The sequence below is a fragment of the Euprymna scolopes genome, chromosome 39, assembly GCF_053919585.1.
Source record: "Euprymna scolopes isolate OS-2025 chromosome 39, ASM5391958v1, whole genome shotgun sequence".
Taxonomy (NCBI): Eukaryota; Metazoa; Mollusca; class Cephalopoda; order Sepiida; family Sepiolidae; genus Euprymna; species Euprymna scolopes.
In genome coordinates, this window is record NC_136520.1 from 36,939,186 (window position 1) to 36,955,318 (window position 16,133).

General features: G+C 30.5%; 1 protein-coding gene across 3 annotated transcripts in view; it reads right to left on the reverse strand.

Moving 5' to 3' along the window:
* The window catches only part of LOC145263751 (uncharacterized), a 209,758-nt gene that overhangs the window by 23,284 nt on the left and 170,341 nt on the right, over nucleotides 1-16,133 (reverse strand). The window contains exons 9-11 of one of the 3 annotated variants that reach the window (XM_080120770.1): nucleotides 11,979-12,110; nucleotides 8,243-8,358; nucleotides 1,727-1,776 (exon numbers count right to left, since the gene is read on the reverse strand). In XM_080120770.1, coding sequence (XP_079976896.1) covers nucleotides 1,742-1,776; nucleotides 8,243-8,358; nucleotides 11,979-12,110 — 283 coding nt within the window. In that variant the 3' untranslated portion in view covers nucleotides 1,727-1,741. Of the gene's footprint in view, nucleotides 1-1,726; nucleotides 1,777-6,586; nucleotides 8,359-11,978; nucleotides 12,111-16,133 lie in introns of those variants that run through there. The other 2 variants (XM_080120769.1, XM_080120768.1) reach the window with 2 other exon arrangements.

The following is a 16,133-nucleotide window of genomic DNA, read 5'->3' on the forward strand; positions in this document are numbered from 1 at the left end:
GGATTTTTTTTTTCCCCAAAAAATCTAATCATTATATATATATATATATATATATATATATACTACCCTTCCAACTTTCCCTTATATGTTGCACCTACTTTTAATTACTATTTACCATTTTATTCTATTCCTTCATTCTCATTTCATACCTAAATGTCATTAAGCCAGTTTTTATTTTTTTTATATTTGCATTTTGTATAATTTTGGCCCTTCTCTTCTGATGAGAAGCATTTAGCTTTGAAATGTAATGGCCTAAAGAGCCCCCCCCCTTAACTTTTCCTTATTGTTTTGATGATATAATGAAGTTATATATAACTTATTCCTCATCTCTCATTTAATATTATGTATAGATATCTTCTGGTTTTGGAATGATAACCAATAATATACAAGCTCTGAAAGTGGAAATTCATTTTTATTGAGCTTAATAATTGTTACAATTTTAAACACCATTCATTAAATATCTATTTAAATAGTATATATTTTCTTATATATATATATATATATATATATAATTCCTGTCTCCTTTCAAGCAATTTGCTTGTACGGTACTGAATTTTTAAGATGCGGATTCATTATTCATATTACTTGGATTCTTCAAACTACTGTTCTCATCTTGAATATTATTTGTACAACGTTTTGCCAAGTACTCTTATCCACTGGCCTACAGGTCCTTCCGCAAGAACCCGTGACACAGTGGATAGAATGCTTGATAAAATTCAATTGAATAAATTACATTCCTCAAGACTGAAGGCTTAATTCTTAGTATGGACAACTCAAAAATACAATTGCAAATTATTTAGGACTCTTACCCAGTCATGGTTGACTGAACAAGAATATGCTACCCCTGTGGATTAAATACAGGGTTCTGTTTGAAATTCTGTGCAGATTCCAAAGTTTGACAAAATAGACTCAACGTAGTCCCAAAAATCCAAATATAAATACTTGCTTGTCATTTATTTTAAATGCCTGACAATAAGCCATGAGACTTGAAGCTACAGTTACATTTTTAACTGTCAATTTTCAGCTGTATGTAAATAGGTTAGAGAAAGTTTTCATCAGCTGCGTTATTGTGACAAGTCATGTCTTGATTCTTATTTTTTATTTATTTATTTTTTTTTAATGGATCCCATTTCAAAAATATGATCCAATGGAAAAATTACAGTTCTAAAATATGATACGACTGAAAAATTGCAACCGAAAAAAATTATTTAATGGAAAAATTAGTCATTAAATATAATTCAATGGAAGAATCATTGTAAAATAACAGAAAACTTACAGCCCTAAAATATATGAATGAAAAATTAGTCCTAAAATATAACAAGACTGAAAAATTGCAGTTTTAAAGTATAAAACGGAAAAATTAGTCCTAAAATGATTTGATGGAAAATTTAGACTTAAAATATGATCTACGTGTGTAATCCAATGTAAAAATAATCCTCAAATTATAATGCATTAGAAAAAAAGTAAAAAGAATAATTTTCTTATCCATATTTATTTTAATTTATCTAGTAATTTTTTTTTGTTTTGATTTTTAAAACTAATAATCTTAAATTAAAACATGAAAAAATAAATTCACTGAAGCATTAATTTGTATTATTTCGCATCACTCATGTGGTGAATTCCTGGCACAAAAATGGGGGGGAAAAAAATAAATAAAATAAAAAATAAACAAAAATAAAAAACATCGACAATTAGCAGAATACCAGTATACAAACTATAGCAAAGACTTACATGCACACACCTACAAGTCCACATGAATTGGACTTCTGTCCAATCCTGGAAAACAAAAACAATCCAAGAATAAAAACCATTTTGCAGTCATCTCTAAAAAAATATATTAATGTTCAGCCAAGGTATGCTAAATTATTTTCAGAAAAGGTACATTTTATATTTAAGGTTACCTGCAGGATTGTGGAGTCAAACAAAATTCACTGCATAATAATAAAGATATTTTTCATCGGACACAAAAAGCAGATTAAATTCTTTCTTTCCTTGCTTTTAAATATTGGTATAAAATAATGGTCAAGTGATGTTGTCTCTATGTCTAATAGCAGGTAAAAATGATTCCAGACAGATCTATTATAATACTAACAAGAAAAAAAAAAAAAAAGATTGAAACTAGATTTGGAGAGGTTTTAGCAAAAGTCAAAATGTGCAGTCTATGGAGCAATGCAGCTGATTATATTGTGTCGAGAGTTCAGCAAGGCAATCCGGCACTGCCCAGTCCTTTCTAAACTGTTACCTCAGGAGAGAAAAATACAGTGATAGGAGAGAACCTCCTCCTACTGAGAGAAAGGGAGTTTAGAAAGGACCAAACAGTGCCGGATTGCCTTGCTGAATTCTTGACACAATATAATCAGTTGAATTTTGTAGTCAAGATACTCCATACCCAGAACCAAGAGGAAAGAACCAAGAGAAATGCCAATGGGCCACTTTGCCAAACATGAACAGCAGGGGTGACCCCAAGTAAAAACGTGATCAATTTCATACTGGACATTTAGTGACAAAAATACCAACAATATTCTAATGAAATAATTGTGTTTGCCACTAGAAGAATGTTGACAACTGGGAAAAGATAGAAAAATTCCTCAAATATACTTATATATATTACCTAGACAGTTTTGACCATAATAGCTTTAAGAAAACATACATGATTAAATCTGTTCAATCACTTTTGGAAAATACTGGTCTGTGGTGCTAAAAATAATTAAAAAAAAAAAAAAAAAAAAAAAAAAAAAATTCATTTCCAATTGATTTTTATCAAATTTCATATCTAATCTGATGAACAGTTTTGGTTTTGATTAGTAATATCATAAAGGAAGTTGGAGAAGCTAACCCTTTGTCTCAAGTTCTCTTCAAACTACCAATGACACGGTACAGAACTAATGCGATTTCCCTCAATAGAACGTTATTTAAATTGATTTCATAATAGTGCTTCCATAGCATACTTTATATAATCTGTGTATTAATGAAACTGACACAAAGCCTATTAAGATGCAATTCCAAATTCTATTTTTTTTTTTTTGTGGATGCTTTTTTTTCTTTCCACATTTATTCTTATGTTTAAATTGTGATCAATTTTATACTTGACTGTGTGAGAGGGAAAAATTAAGCAATCAATTTTTTAACATTTTTTTTAGGCATTTTTATATCTTTATATGTGTATGTACAAGATTCAATACCAAATTAATTAAGTATAAGTGGTTCAAATATCAGCTATGTTTAATTTAGTCATATGCAAAGCATGTAAAATAGCATGCCAGCCAGCGTGAAAATTCAGACACACCCAACTTTTTGGAAATTTTAGAAATCATTTTTTAAACACCAATTAATGAATATTCTTTAACTTTTAATGTCTTTAATATTTTTTTATAAGAATTTTAGGATATAAAATATGAGAACAGCTTTCTATTTGAAAATTCAGATTTGCATTGAATTTGATCTAGTGTCATTATGCAAAATCCCCTGAATTTCAATTTTTTAAAACCTTCTTAAATTTTAAACATTTTCTCTTGAATGAAAATCATGTAATGGATTTTCATCAAAATTGGAATAAGGATTCTAGACAATTTGATTTTAATCTTCACAAGATAAACATATTTAGGAAATTATTTTTTACAAAGTCTTTTTAAATATATTTTATATATAATCCAAATAAGGTTTCAGTGTTTGGGCATTATAATTGTATATCTTAAAAAGTTTTTTAATTGCATTTTAAGTATAAACACTATTAAGTAATTATGTGCCAAAATTAGCAAAAATCACAAAAAAATGGTCAAATAGAAGATATGCTAAAAGTATTTTTTTCTCCAAAAAGTACATTCTAGTTATCGGTCTGCCATCTTCTAATTTGAAATTGTTAAAATTAAATGAAAACAAGGAAGATAAGTCAGTTTGTTATAAACCTCTAAAATTATATTATTTGATAAATTTTATTTTTTCTTGTAATTATTTTCTAGTCAATCACTTTTCATAATTTTTACCAATTTTGACATAACGCATAATGATGCAAGTGTTTTTTTAAAATGCATTTTTTGATATCCAATTATAATGCATAAGCACTAATGTTTCTTTGCAAATGAAAAAATCCTATTTCAGTCATATAAATAAACAATGACAGAAAAAAAGCAATGCAGGGTAAGGACACCTAATAAATTTTGAAACAATTATTTTGGTACTTAGCCAGATCATTTGCCATGAAAAATATAAAAATAATGGTACTTGTACAGTTTAATCAAGACGTTAAAAAATGAAAATATCAAAAAAAGTTATATTGTACTCATTTGTTTTGGACTGAAGATCTCCCAAAAAAAATTTCACTTAATTTGATAGTGTAGTTTATTTTTTTGTTTTTTTTGTTTTTTTACAGGGGAAAAACATGTTTTTATGACAGCACACTGAAGGTAGCCATGTTTGAATTTTTAGAACATGCCACAGGGAGATAACTCAGTTTAAAGCGCCGACACTCCCTCCCCATCTTAAATACTAGGTTTTCTTCCTAAAAACCAAAACATGACTACTTTTTGCTCGGTATCAAATTGTTTTTTCACTGTAAAAAAAACTACTTGATGAAATTAAGTGGACTTTTTTTTTCAGGAGAACTTCATTCCATTACAGATACATACAATATAACTTTTTTCCGATATTTTCCGATATACAAACCATCACACATTTCCTCACGGACCAATACTCTGACACGGACCTGACGGATGTTTTGGACACTACCCGATGATGGATTTTGAGATAGAGCTATGATGATGATGATGATGATGAACAAATGAAATAAACTTTGAAAGTATACCCTAACTCTTTAAAGTATACATTTTAAAAACAGAAGACACATATAGCGATGGTAAGTACTCTATTGTACACACTTTGCTCCCAGCCATGAACCCTCACACTACTATTTTTGTTAGTTTTTTTTTTAATCTAATTTGTAAAATTTTCAAGTTATATAATTAAGATAACACCATCTTTGTTGTTTAGGGATCTGGTGAAAATGCACGGCCTATACTATTATTGTAAAATCTACTAAAATAAAATTAATACGACCGTACAGTTCTGATAAAATTTTACTTGAGAAAAATTGTTTGATCTTGGTATAGGGTTTGGTTTTCAATTACATCCCTTGACAGAGAACAAATATCAATCGCTTAATGCCTCCGTTCAGTCTCGAAAGACAAAGGATACCCCCTGTAGGGCAGCTGTAATTGTGAGGCAAGGGTTGTGCAATCCCAACCACATCTCTCCTGAATCGCACTGTTTGAGTCCAGTGACAAGAAATCCAAGACGAGAAAAGCAGAGAGTACATATAGCACCTGGAAATCCCAAATTGTCACCCATTTAGTACTGACTACGTTCAACGTTGCTTAACTTTGGTGATCTAGTGAGAACCGGTGTGTCAACGTGATTATGCCGTATAAATATAGTATAGATTAAAAAAATCTTTTTTTTTAGATAATTCTTGTCTCATAACGTATATTATGCCAGGAGTAAGATATCAAGATATGCATCGTATAAGGATAAAATTATATACTTTTCAGTCACTTGATACGAAAACAAAACCAATTATCAACAATTAACTGATAGATGATCATTTGAACAAGAGAATTTGTTGGTTTAAGGAGGTGATACCACTACTACTACATAATTGGTCATATGGGTTGTGATAATATGCATTATACCAGTCATACACACACCATAGTCTGAATTAAAACATCTATTAAACAAAAATAACAGACTTCCGAAGCAACTTGGAAGATTTAATTATGCCAAAGTCTATTTAATAAAATAAATACTATTGTGGCCATTATTCTTGGATTAGCAGGAAGCAAGCACATAAACATTTTTTTTCTATTATTTATAATAAGAAAAAATTAAAAAAAACTTGAGTCTCCAAATTAAAAATTTTTTTTTTTATAAACGCTTCCCCCCTCTTTCACACATCCCCACCTTATTACAACAAAATTTGACGAGAAGTCTCCAGAATTATGATGGAACTCATTCTTTTTTGCCATTTTTGTTTAAATATTTTCAAGTAAAAATTGATAAATTTGCTAAAAATAATAATAATAATAATAATAAATATATATATATATAACTGTTAATAAAAGTGGGTCCATTTTTAGTAAATAGGCTTAAAATTTTCTTTCAAGTAACATTTAGAAGAAAAGTTATACAATTGATGAAATTCTCATCATATTCGTCTCCTCCAAGACAAACGTTAGTTGAAAAAAAGATTTTAAAAAGACAATTTACCAAAATGAACAAAATTTGATGATTTTTAAAGGTTTTGCTTCTCATGAATGTCAGTGAAAAGATTTTAAAAGACAATTTAATAAACGGAACCCGCTTTTATTAGAATTTCAAAATTGTGTACCTATCAGCACACACATTACATACACATGTATGTGCATGTGTGTATAAGAAAACTATATTAAAAAAAAAAAAAAAAAAACATTTCTTAGAATTTTTTTATCACAAGAAATGAAAATTGACATTTATTTAGGATGAACATTGGACAGGGAAGGCTTACGGAAAAAAATGAAAGAAAAATGACAATGAAAACAGAGAGAGAGAGAGAACTGAAAAATAAAAAATAACCAAAAATAAAAATATTAAAAAAAATTATATATATATATATATATATATATATATATATAAAAAGATGTTTTTGTCTTTCTTTACTCCTCATTTTAGATGGAAGTAAAAGATGTCTGTGCCTACCATCCCATGTGACCTGTCTGGTACATCCCACCACCAACATTTGCACCCATGTTGCTTGCAACAGTGTGTGGTGGTATTGCTGATGAGGGTGTGTTTACCCTAGGTGGCATATTGGATCTGTGACCAGGTGGCCGAGGTGGTGGCCCAGGATGAACTGGCCCATGATAGTTTCTCCGACCGTGTGGACTTTCTAACAATCCAAACGGGGGCTGGTTAGGCCGAGGTTGTAATGGATAATCTTGACCATAGGTGTCAAAATAACTTTGAACTTTTGCTCGTAACGACACTGCCCCATCACTGCCAGCAACAGGTATAGGTGCTGCACCCACGGGTGGATTTGTATTAGTGGTGGGTAGAGGACCGCTTGGGGGCGGCCGGTGAAGTGGAATATGTCCCAAAGGAGGAAAATGCATCTCTTCAGGAAAGGCTTGAGGGTGTTTTTGTTCAATGGGTGACGGAAACTGGTCAGGCTTTTGATCAAAGTCTCCCGCCGAAGGAACCGTTTGTGTCGACCCAAAGTTAGCTTTACCTGCAATTAAAACATCTGTCGTCAAACTTTCTAGAATCGCCTGCGACGTCACAACACCACTGCCAGCTGATCCCGTATTGGCCGATGACGAAGTCTTTTCTCGTTTAACAGGTGTTGTAGCTGCAGTTTCCTGTGATCTGGATTGATTGTGATATGCATCCTCTAAACTGTTTGTATATCCATCAGGAGGCATAGACGTGCTATCAAAGGCTAACCCGCCTGCAGACATATCACCTCCTTGTGATCCAAGCCTTTTGATTGGATCTTCCTTAGTACCATTTTCATCCAACAATACATTACCATCATTATAACTACTGCCAGCAACGACACTGCCACCATGATTAATACCATCTTTTGATTCTAATACGTGTGAATTCTCTAAAGTTCTATGAGCAAAATTACCATGTCGATACTGGCTACTTGCGGGTCTGTCCACACCTGGGAAAACAGGGGGAGGGCTCTTGGGTGTTTTAGGGGTCTGTGGAGTTACTGACTGACTTAGGGAATCAGACTTTGATGGATTGCCACCAGACTGAAGTTGCTTGTTCAAGTTCTCCAAGAGTTTGATTGTTGTCTCATCACAGCGCACGTTCAGTTTTTTAGCTAGAGTTTCCACACTTAGACCACTCTGACTGGATTTAAGCATTTGGATTATGGATTGCAACTGTTGCGGATTCGGAGAGCCTACCAACTTGGACTTGCATTCGGAATCAGCTGAAGAAGAACCAACCATATCGTCTTTGCCTTCAGCCAGGTCTGTGCCCGCAACTGAAGAATCCTTATTCCTTGCTGACATCCATGCATCTTTGGAGTCAGAGTTCTGACTATTAACAGGTGGCTCTTCATTTTTGGACTTTTCCATATTGATTCCGTGTCCAGTGCCGTCTCTTGACATATGTGGGTAAGATTTTGGATTTTCACTACTCCCACCACTGCTGCTGGTACTAGCCATTCGACCTTTAGAAGCCCCAATAGGTGGAGGATTACCTTTGGGTGGAATATTTTGGTGATGTCCAAGTTCTTGCTCACGTTTCATTGCTTCTCGCAAACTTCGTTTCCGATTCTTAATCCACATTTCGTGGCAATCTTGGTCCCGTGGAAATCTACAATGAAAATGAGAACGTTTGTTTTTTTTTTGTTTTTTTTTTTTTTAATTTTCAAAAAATTAATAGAACAAATTTCAACAAAAACAAAATATAAATAAATAAAAAGATAATGCAAAAATTCGTCTACCTACAATCCACTCCAAATAATTTACCTTTCTGTGTGTCTAAAATTATACTAAATTTATATTAAAAAAAAAATTTCTTTCCAAAACATACCTGTTTCTGGAACACAATACTATAGGGCTGTCTTCCAGTTAACTACAACATGTTAATTATTCTTATCGAACTGTATTCTTAAATAATCACATTCCGCCCAATTTCAACCATTAACCCCAATCCTTGATGTGTATGTTTCACCGTCTACCTGACAAACTCTTATCCTGGAGTGGCCTTTTGTTAGGCCAATGTAAATATAGCATGCCATGTCACTAAAAGTCACATAATCTACCAGTGTCACAGGTCAAGTCCTTCAGTTATGGACTCACTGTACTGATTATTATGAAGGATTGTTATTTTCTGTTTCAATTCTCAGAGAAATTGTAGCGGGATTCATAAAACTGGTCCAAAAGTGACTGCATTTATGTTTACATTTGGATACATGAAATTAAAAGGGAATATTTTTTTTTTACAAGAAAATACTGTGAAGTTTTCTATTTGTTGAAAGTATTTAATTACTAAATTCATGTGTGAATTTAATTTTTAGTTAAAAAGGCACTCATTTTAAAATAATTTTTAAATAAGATTTATTTTACACTCATTTTTCTTAATACAGCAAAATGTTGAATCAACTGTACATTTTCTTATAAGTATCTTAAGAAAATAAAAAAAAAGTGAATTTGGATTAGAAAGTTGAAAATTTTTTTTTTTTTAAAGCTTTTAAAATTAAAAACAAATAATTTTTGCAGGTAATTTTTTTTTTCCAGAATGTTCTATTAATAACAAATAAAACTTGTCATAGCATCATAAATCTTACAGAGTTTTCAATACCAGGAGTCAATAAACATTTAGTCTCAACTGTAAGTGTTTTAACTTGTTCCTTTCTTTCTTTCAAATTTATTAAATTACATTAAAACTTTTTTTGTATGAAAAGAATGTTTCAAGTTTATTATTTCTGTGAGGAAGTTCTTTTTTTTATATAAAAATATTTTTGAACAGTAATGTTTATATTTGTTCAAAAGTATAAGTCAAATATATTTCCATTAAAAACAAAATGTGTAAACTAAAATTGTTTACATATTTATTCTCAAATGGTTTTGAATTTTTTGCATCAACAAGTTTCATAACACTTATAAAATTCGGTTCTTATTTAGAATTTGACTTAATTTAAAAAAAAAGAAAATTCTAAACACAGAAATTTTTTATGATGTATGTACTCATCAGGAGACGTAAAATTCCAAAAATTACTGAAGTATTTTTTTTTCTACTAAAAAGCAATCAAAATTTACAATTTTCAATGAAATAAAAAGTTTTAATTATTTTCCATACAAACAAAATCTCAGTAGTCGAATTGAGTTATCACACGACCTTTGTGATAATCATATTTATGAAAACCATGGTTGTCCGCCTTTGAATTTTGACGTATTCTAAAAAACATGGCAGCTCCTGGCTCTCCTGTCTCACGTGTCATAAAATTTGATTTTATGAAAAAAAAAAAAAAAAAAAAAAAAAAAAAAACATCAATTTATGTGATTTTTGGCATTTTCCTTCCATGACAAAGATTTGCATGTATCTTTTCTATTTTTGTTATTTTTGATTAAGTCGAATTCTAAATAAGAACCCAAAATTCATTAATCAGCTTTTTGGTATTTATGCAGAATACGGGCTGTACGAAACAATAACATTATTATTTAGAAACTCATTAGAAATTATCCATCAGATTTTTCTATAAATTTGATTTGAAAATATATATTTCTGCACTAGTAACCTTTGTATTTAAATGATTTCTTTGAATTTAAATCATTTTCAAAATTATTTGTTTAATTATTGTTTTATTCACAAAATTGATAATTCAATTTTTGCATTATTTGACTGTCTCTGGTTGCAAACATATATAATTTTACACACATAATTCTTTTCAATTTATATTGAATAGAGTCCAGTTTCAGTATAAATCGAACACACCCCTTTTATTTTCTTTTAATACAATTTTTTAAATAAATTAATTTATTTTAGTTTTTTTAAACCCATAAAACAAAATATCTATTTACAGAATGTTGTTTCACAGAAACTAAGCTTTTCCCTTTTGAATTAATTCTTATTTTTATTTTTTATTTTGTTAAGGCCTATGCATTTGAATCATAATAAAAATAGGGACTATGCATTTGAATCATAATAAAAATAGGGACTATGCATTTGAATCATAATAAAAATAGGGACTATGCATTTGAATCATAATAAAAATAGGGACTATGCATTTGAATCATAATAAAAATAGGGACTATGCATTTGAATCATAATAAAAATAGGGACTATGCATTTGAATCATAATAAAAATAGGGACTATGCATTTGAATCATAATAAAAATAGGGACTATGCATTTGAATCATAATAAAAATAGGGACTATGCATTTGAATCATAATAAAAATAGGGACTATGCATTTGAATCATAATAAAAATAGGGACTATGCATTTGAATCATAATAAAAATAGGGACTATTCATTTGAATCATAATAAAAATAGGGACTATATATATTCTATCACAAGGAACTTTTACAATGTAACAAATTAAATATGTTATAAAATGGCATGAATGCACTCCATACCTGGAGCAATCTCGTCTGGAAATGCACGATGTCATTTAATTTCAAGTATTCTCATCATCCAATGTGTAACGAGTTGTTTGGCTTGCTGAACATTGTCTAAGTTTTCACAGACATACAGTAAATGTTAGCACAAATTCACATAATAGCTTCAAAGACATAACTTGGTTCATTTATTTCAAAACTTTCTGTGAATATCTCATGGTCTTTATCTAGACGAATGATTCTCAACCTTTTTTTTAATCATGACTTTTTCTTTATAATGTATTTTGGTGAACCCTTATAGATTATTTTATTTTTCAGTAATGTAAAGAAAACCAAAAAACATATCAACAGTTTATCTTGAAGGAAGACTGAACCAATATTAACGTTACATGTACCATGGGGGTCTACATGGACCCCGGTTGAGAACCACTGACTAAACAAACGTGAAAACAAGCAGCCATCCTAGAAGTCCTCTTCAATGCTAACAGAAGTGGATATTAGAACGTGGACATGCTGAATATTAATAGAGTCATTTTATTCAAAGGATAATTTCCCTGCTTGTTGAGTTATTAGCCACAACAAAACTGATTCCAAAGAAGTTTCACTTAACACTTCTAGGTTGGCCATAAAGACAGTAGGACTGTGCATCTCCACAACCAAGCACCAACTATTCTATTTAAGTCTATTTCAAACAAGTTCTTCCTTCTAGCAAGTGATCTAGTTCAACCAATCATTCTCTGGCATCTCTCAGCATCCATGCTTTTTCTAATCCAAATAGCAATCATACTTGCAATACTCAAATTAGAAAATGCAGGACTTAAGTCAAATCAAAATTTCAAGGACACAAAAAGGCAAAAAGTAAAATCATACTCTGGAGGAGTGATGTGTGCTGGGTCAACATCTTTTAACCAAGCGCATTCTAAAGCTTGTTCTGCACTGCAACGACGACGAGGATCCAACTCTAGCATACGATCCAGTAAGTCTAATGCTGGCTTAGGTAGACTGAAAAACAAAAAGTAAAAAAATACAAATGGATGAAATAATGTCTTTTTTTTTTTACTTAAAAAAATAAAAATGGAAAAAATGTATGATACTACCCAGCAGGAACTCAAAGCATTTAGTCTATTAGACTCTATTAGTGAAAGATAAGATCATCTATAAAGAGAATATCCTCTTTGGACATTGCTTATTATATATATATATATATATATATATATATATATATATATATATATATATAGACACAAATACAGGGTAAGTCATGGAAAACAAATGTTTTTTTGAATGCTCCTTGCTCTGCTCGCAGAGTTTTGTTTCTTTAAAAAACATCCGTTTCCCAAGTTTTGTTTTCCTTAAAAAACATCAGTTTCTCTCTCTCTCTCTCTCTGTATATATAGGGTGAGTCATGGGAAACGAATGCTTTTCTAAAGGAAAAGAAACTTTGTGAGGAGAGCAAAGAGCAGCTAAGAACATCTGTTTCCTGTGACTCACTATCTCTCTTTCTATATATATATATATATATATATATATATATATATAAAAAGTTGAAATGAAAGTCAGTCACTTAAGCTCGCATGCGTATTATAAGATCACTCTGGACGGATGTTATGACATTTAAAAATAAATGTTTAAATTTCAATAATATTTTTTGCAGTTAAGGTTGGTCGTGAAGTTTGCTTCTTTCTAATGGAGTCAGATGGCTTCGTGGCCGGGTTTGAATTTTCCAACTGGCAGTAATCGTGTCACTCTGCACTGCTGATTCCCTGAAAGGATGAAACCCTAGTGTCTGTAAGTATCTAAAAAATTATAGTAATTTATATATATATATATATATATATATATATATTAGTGTGGGGATGATTAATCAGAATCATGAATTGGAAAAAAGCAAATTATTTTTGGTATCATATTGGAAAAATTTGTGCCTATTTTCCGATGCCCAGAAACAATTGTTTTCATTTTTTTGTTTTGTTTTAAACCTAATTTTCCACCGCTCATATTAATGATAAATATTTATTGATTTTAAACTAACAGTAAAACTAAAATCTATAGCTCATACCCAAAAGTGTATTTTCATATTTTCTAAAAAAAAAAAGTAAATGTACCTATTACATAAGGTTTTGTGGTAATCCGACGCCCCCCCCCCCCATATATTCAGAAAGGATCAGAATCGAAAATTTAGAACAGAATCAGTAATCTTATTGGAATTGAGGAATAATATTGGAATCATCCCATCACTAATCTATATAATTATAAAACTCAAATGATCTTGTAATGGGTGTTGTAACCACACATCCGGTTTACGACTTCCGGTTGTACATGCGTACATAAACAAATAATCAACGCGACCAATAAAACGTATTGTTTCACTGTGTACGTTTTCAGCATCCCATTTGCCCCCCTCCCTTAAATTATCCAATTTAGACTTTTTGCATTTAAAAAAATTTTTTTTTACATCATTCATTTCCGTATTATGTTTAAGTTATTTTAACGCAATTTTCTTATAAATCTTTAACCCGTTGATAACCATAAGAGCATTTTACAATGGCGATTTACCCACCGCCTTCATTTTTTAAAAAATTTATTCTCCATTTTTTAATACACCTTTCTTAAAAAACATACATACATTTTTTTCTACACTACCGACATAAATAACCCTGAAAATGTTTTTAATTTGCGTTACACATAAATAATTAACGCAACATAAAACGTATTGTTTTACTGTACGCTTTCAGCGTCCCAATTGTTTTTGGTTTTTTTTCGCGTTTAAATTAAAAGATATATCAAAATTTGAATTTAACTAAGTATTATGGTATCTGTTCAGTGCACATTTACCTATAAGTATGGCAAACCACTTATAATTCAATGGCTGTAAGTTATTTTTTTATTCAAAAATAAAAAAATTATAAACAGAATGACTCATAGAAATCTATAATTCTTTTTTCATTTTAATATACTTTCATAGAAATGTTTCTGTTATGTCAGAAAAAACTATTTTCTTTACGTCACAAGTGTCACGCTCATACATTAATCCATAGCTAATATAACATACTGACCCAACGGGTCACGGGTAGTCTAGTGTGTGTATATATATATATATATATATATATATATATATATATATATATATATATATATATATTAGCAGCCTCAATCCGGCAATGCCCAGGAGTATTTGTTGTTTTTTAAAATTATTGTATTAAAGTCCTACACCTTGTCATAGTGCTTTGAACTTCAGTTCAAAGTGAAGTGATTTCAAAAACTTGTAAAAATCCACCCACTTTTTAAAACATGTCGGTTAAATAGCATAGACACATCAGGCTTCTCTCTGTCTGAAAAAAAAAATCCTTTTATAATAGATATGATATAAAATCTTTATTTTCCCATGAAATCTGATATTTCTGAAAAATCTATAATGTAGTGAACAATGGACAATCAACAACTGGATAATTTGATTAACATCGTTTCTATATTTTGGATATTTCCCAAAGCATGTGGACATGATCTTAACTCTGCTATAATAAAAATATAATAAAAAAAAAATGCTTTGATGAGCTGGCCTCTACCCTTTCCATCTCAACAACAACGGTCGAGTTGAGCCTTGCTCCCTTCATAGAAAACCACTTTTCTCTGGTAGCAGTCTTCAAGAATTTTGGTGAAAGAACCGATATGACACCACATGCTACCCCACTCAACCTGCCAACCCCAAACGGTGTGTGCCATGGCTTTATCATCCATATTTTCTTCTTATGGCTGTATCATCATTTCTCGCTGCACAACTCCCCACTTAGGATGCCCCTATAAATCTGGCACCTAATCCACAGTAGCAGTCTACATTTCTGTGGCAATATGCCTTGTTTAGAGTGACTAAAAGTAAAAAGAAAAATAGTTTTTGAGTTATGAACGGTTCCATGGCATAACTTTGGGAATACTTTCATACAATATGAAGAAATAAGCCACAGATAAAACTTTTGCTTATCCTTACATTTTCAGGTGTAGAGAGTCAATCTCATTATGTTCTTGTTTTCACTATAGCTGGTCTCTTCTGTTTTTGGGAAACGGAGTCAACAACAAAAATCTACAGTAGCCAAAAACAATTGTCCTCAGGGCAATATTTTCACACACAAACACACACATATATCAGTACATTCACACAATCTAGAAGAAACAAGCAGACCTCTCCAATGTTATGTCAGGAAATGAATGATAACCTGTGTATGTCTGTATCCAGCCCTCTACCTTCATATTACCACTATTATTCTAATTCTTTTTTTAATTTCAGATTTATACATAAAATAGGTGGTTGGTAAAAAATGTAGACCCCACTCCCCACAACATTTTAAGACAATAAACAAAAAAAAAACAAATTAATGTTACCATTGAATTTCATGTAAAATTTTATCCAAGTTGTTTGATCTTGATATAAGGCTTTATTTTCAATTTCATTACTGAAATGATTATAGTCAGCTCATGTACTTTCTAACTTCCGGCGTAATGCTACCGGAAGTAGTGACAAAGCAAATCAGGTCTTTTGTTTTTTTTTTGTTTTTTTTTTCCGCATGCCTATATCTCAGTTGTGCATGTACTTTTTTTTTTTTAATTACGTTTTTCCAATTTTTCGTTTTTTTTTTTTATTTAATAATCATTGAAAAGATATTTTCAGTCGTTTTAATTAATTATTGAAATTTAAAAAAAAAAACTAATTGAAAACACTTTTTAAAGTCTTTTTAAGCAATGAACAATTTAATAAAGACTAATTGTGTTATTTTTATCTGTATAATTCTATTAATTTTTATTGTGCACTTTTCAATAATGTCCTTTTCTCTTATTTCAAAAAATTGCTTCACCATAGAAATACTGAAGAACAATAAAAGTGAAGGAACTGATTTTTCTTGTTACCGCTTCCAGTAGCACTACGCTGGAAGTTAGAAAGTACATTAGCTGACTATTATCAACCTTTCTATGTAAATTTTGTGTGACGGAACATTTTTTTTTTTTTACTATAACCACAAAAATTAATTTAGA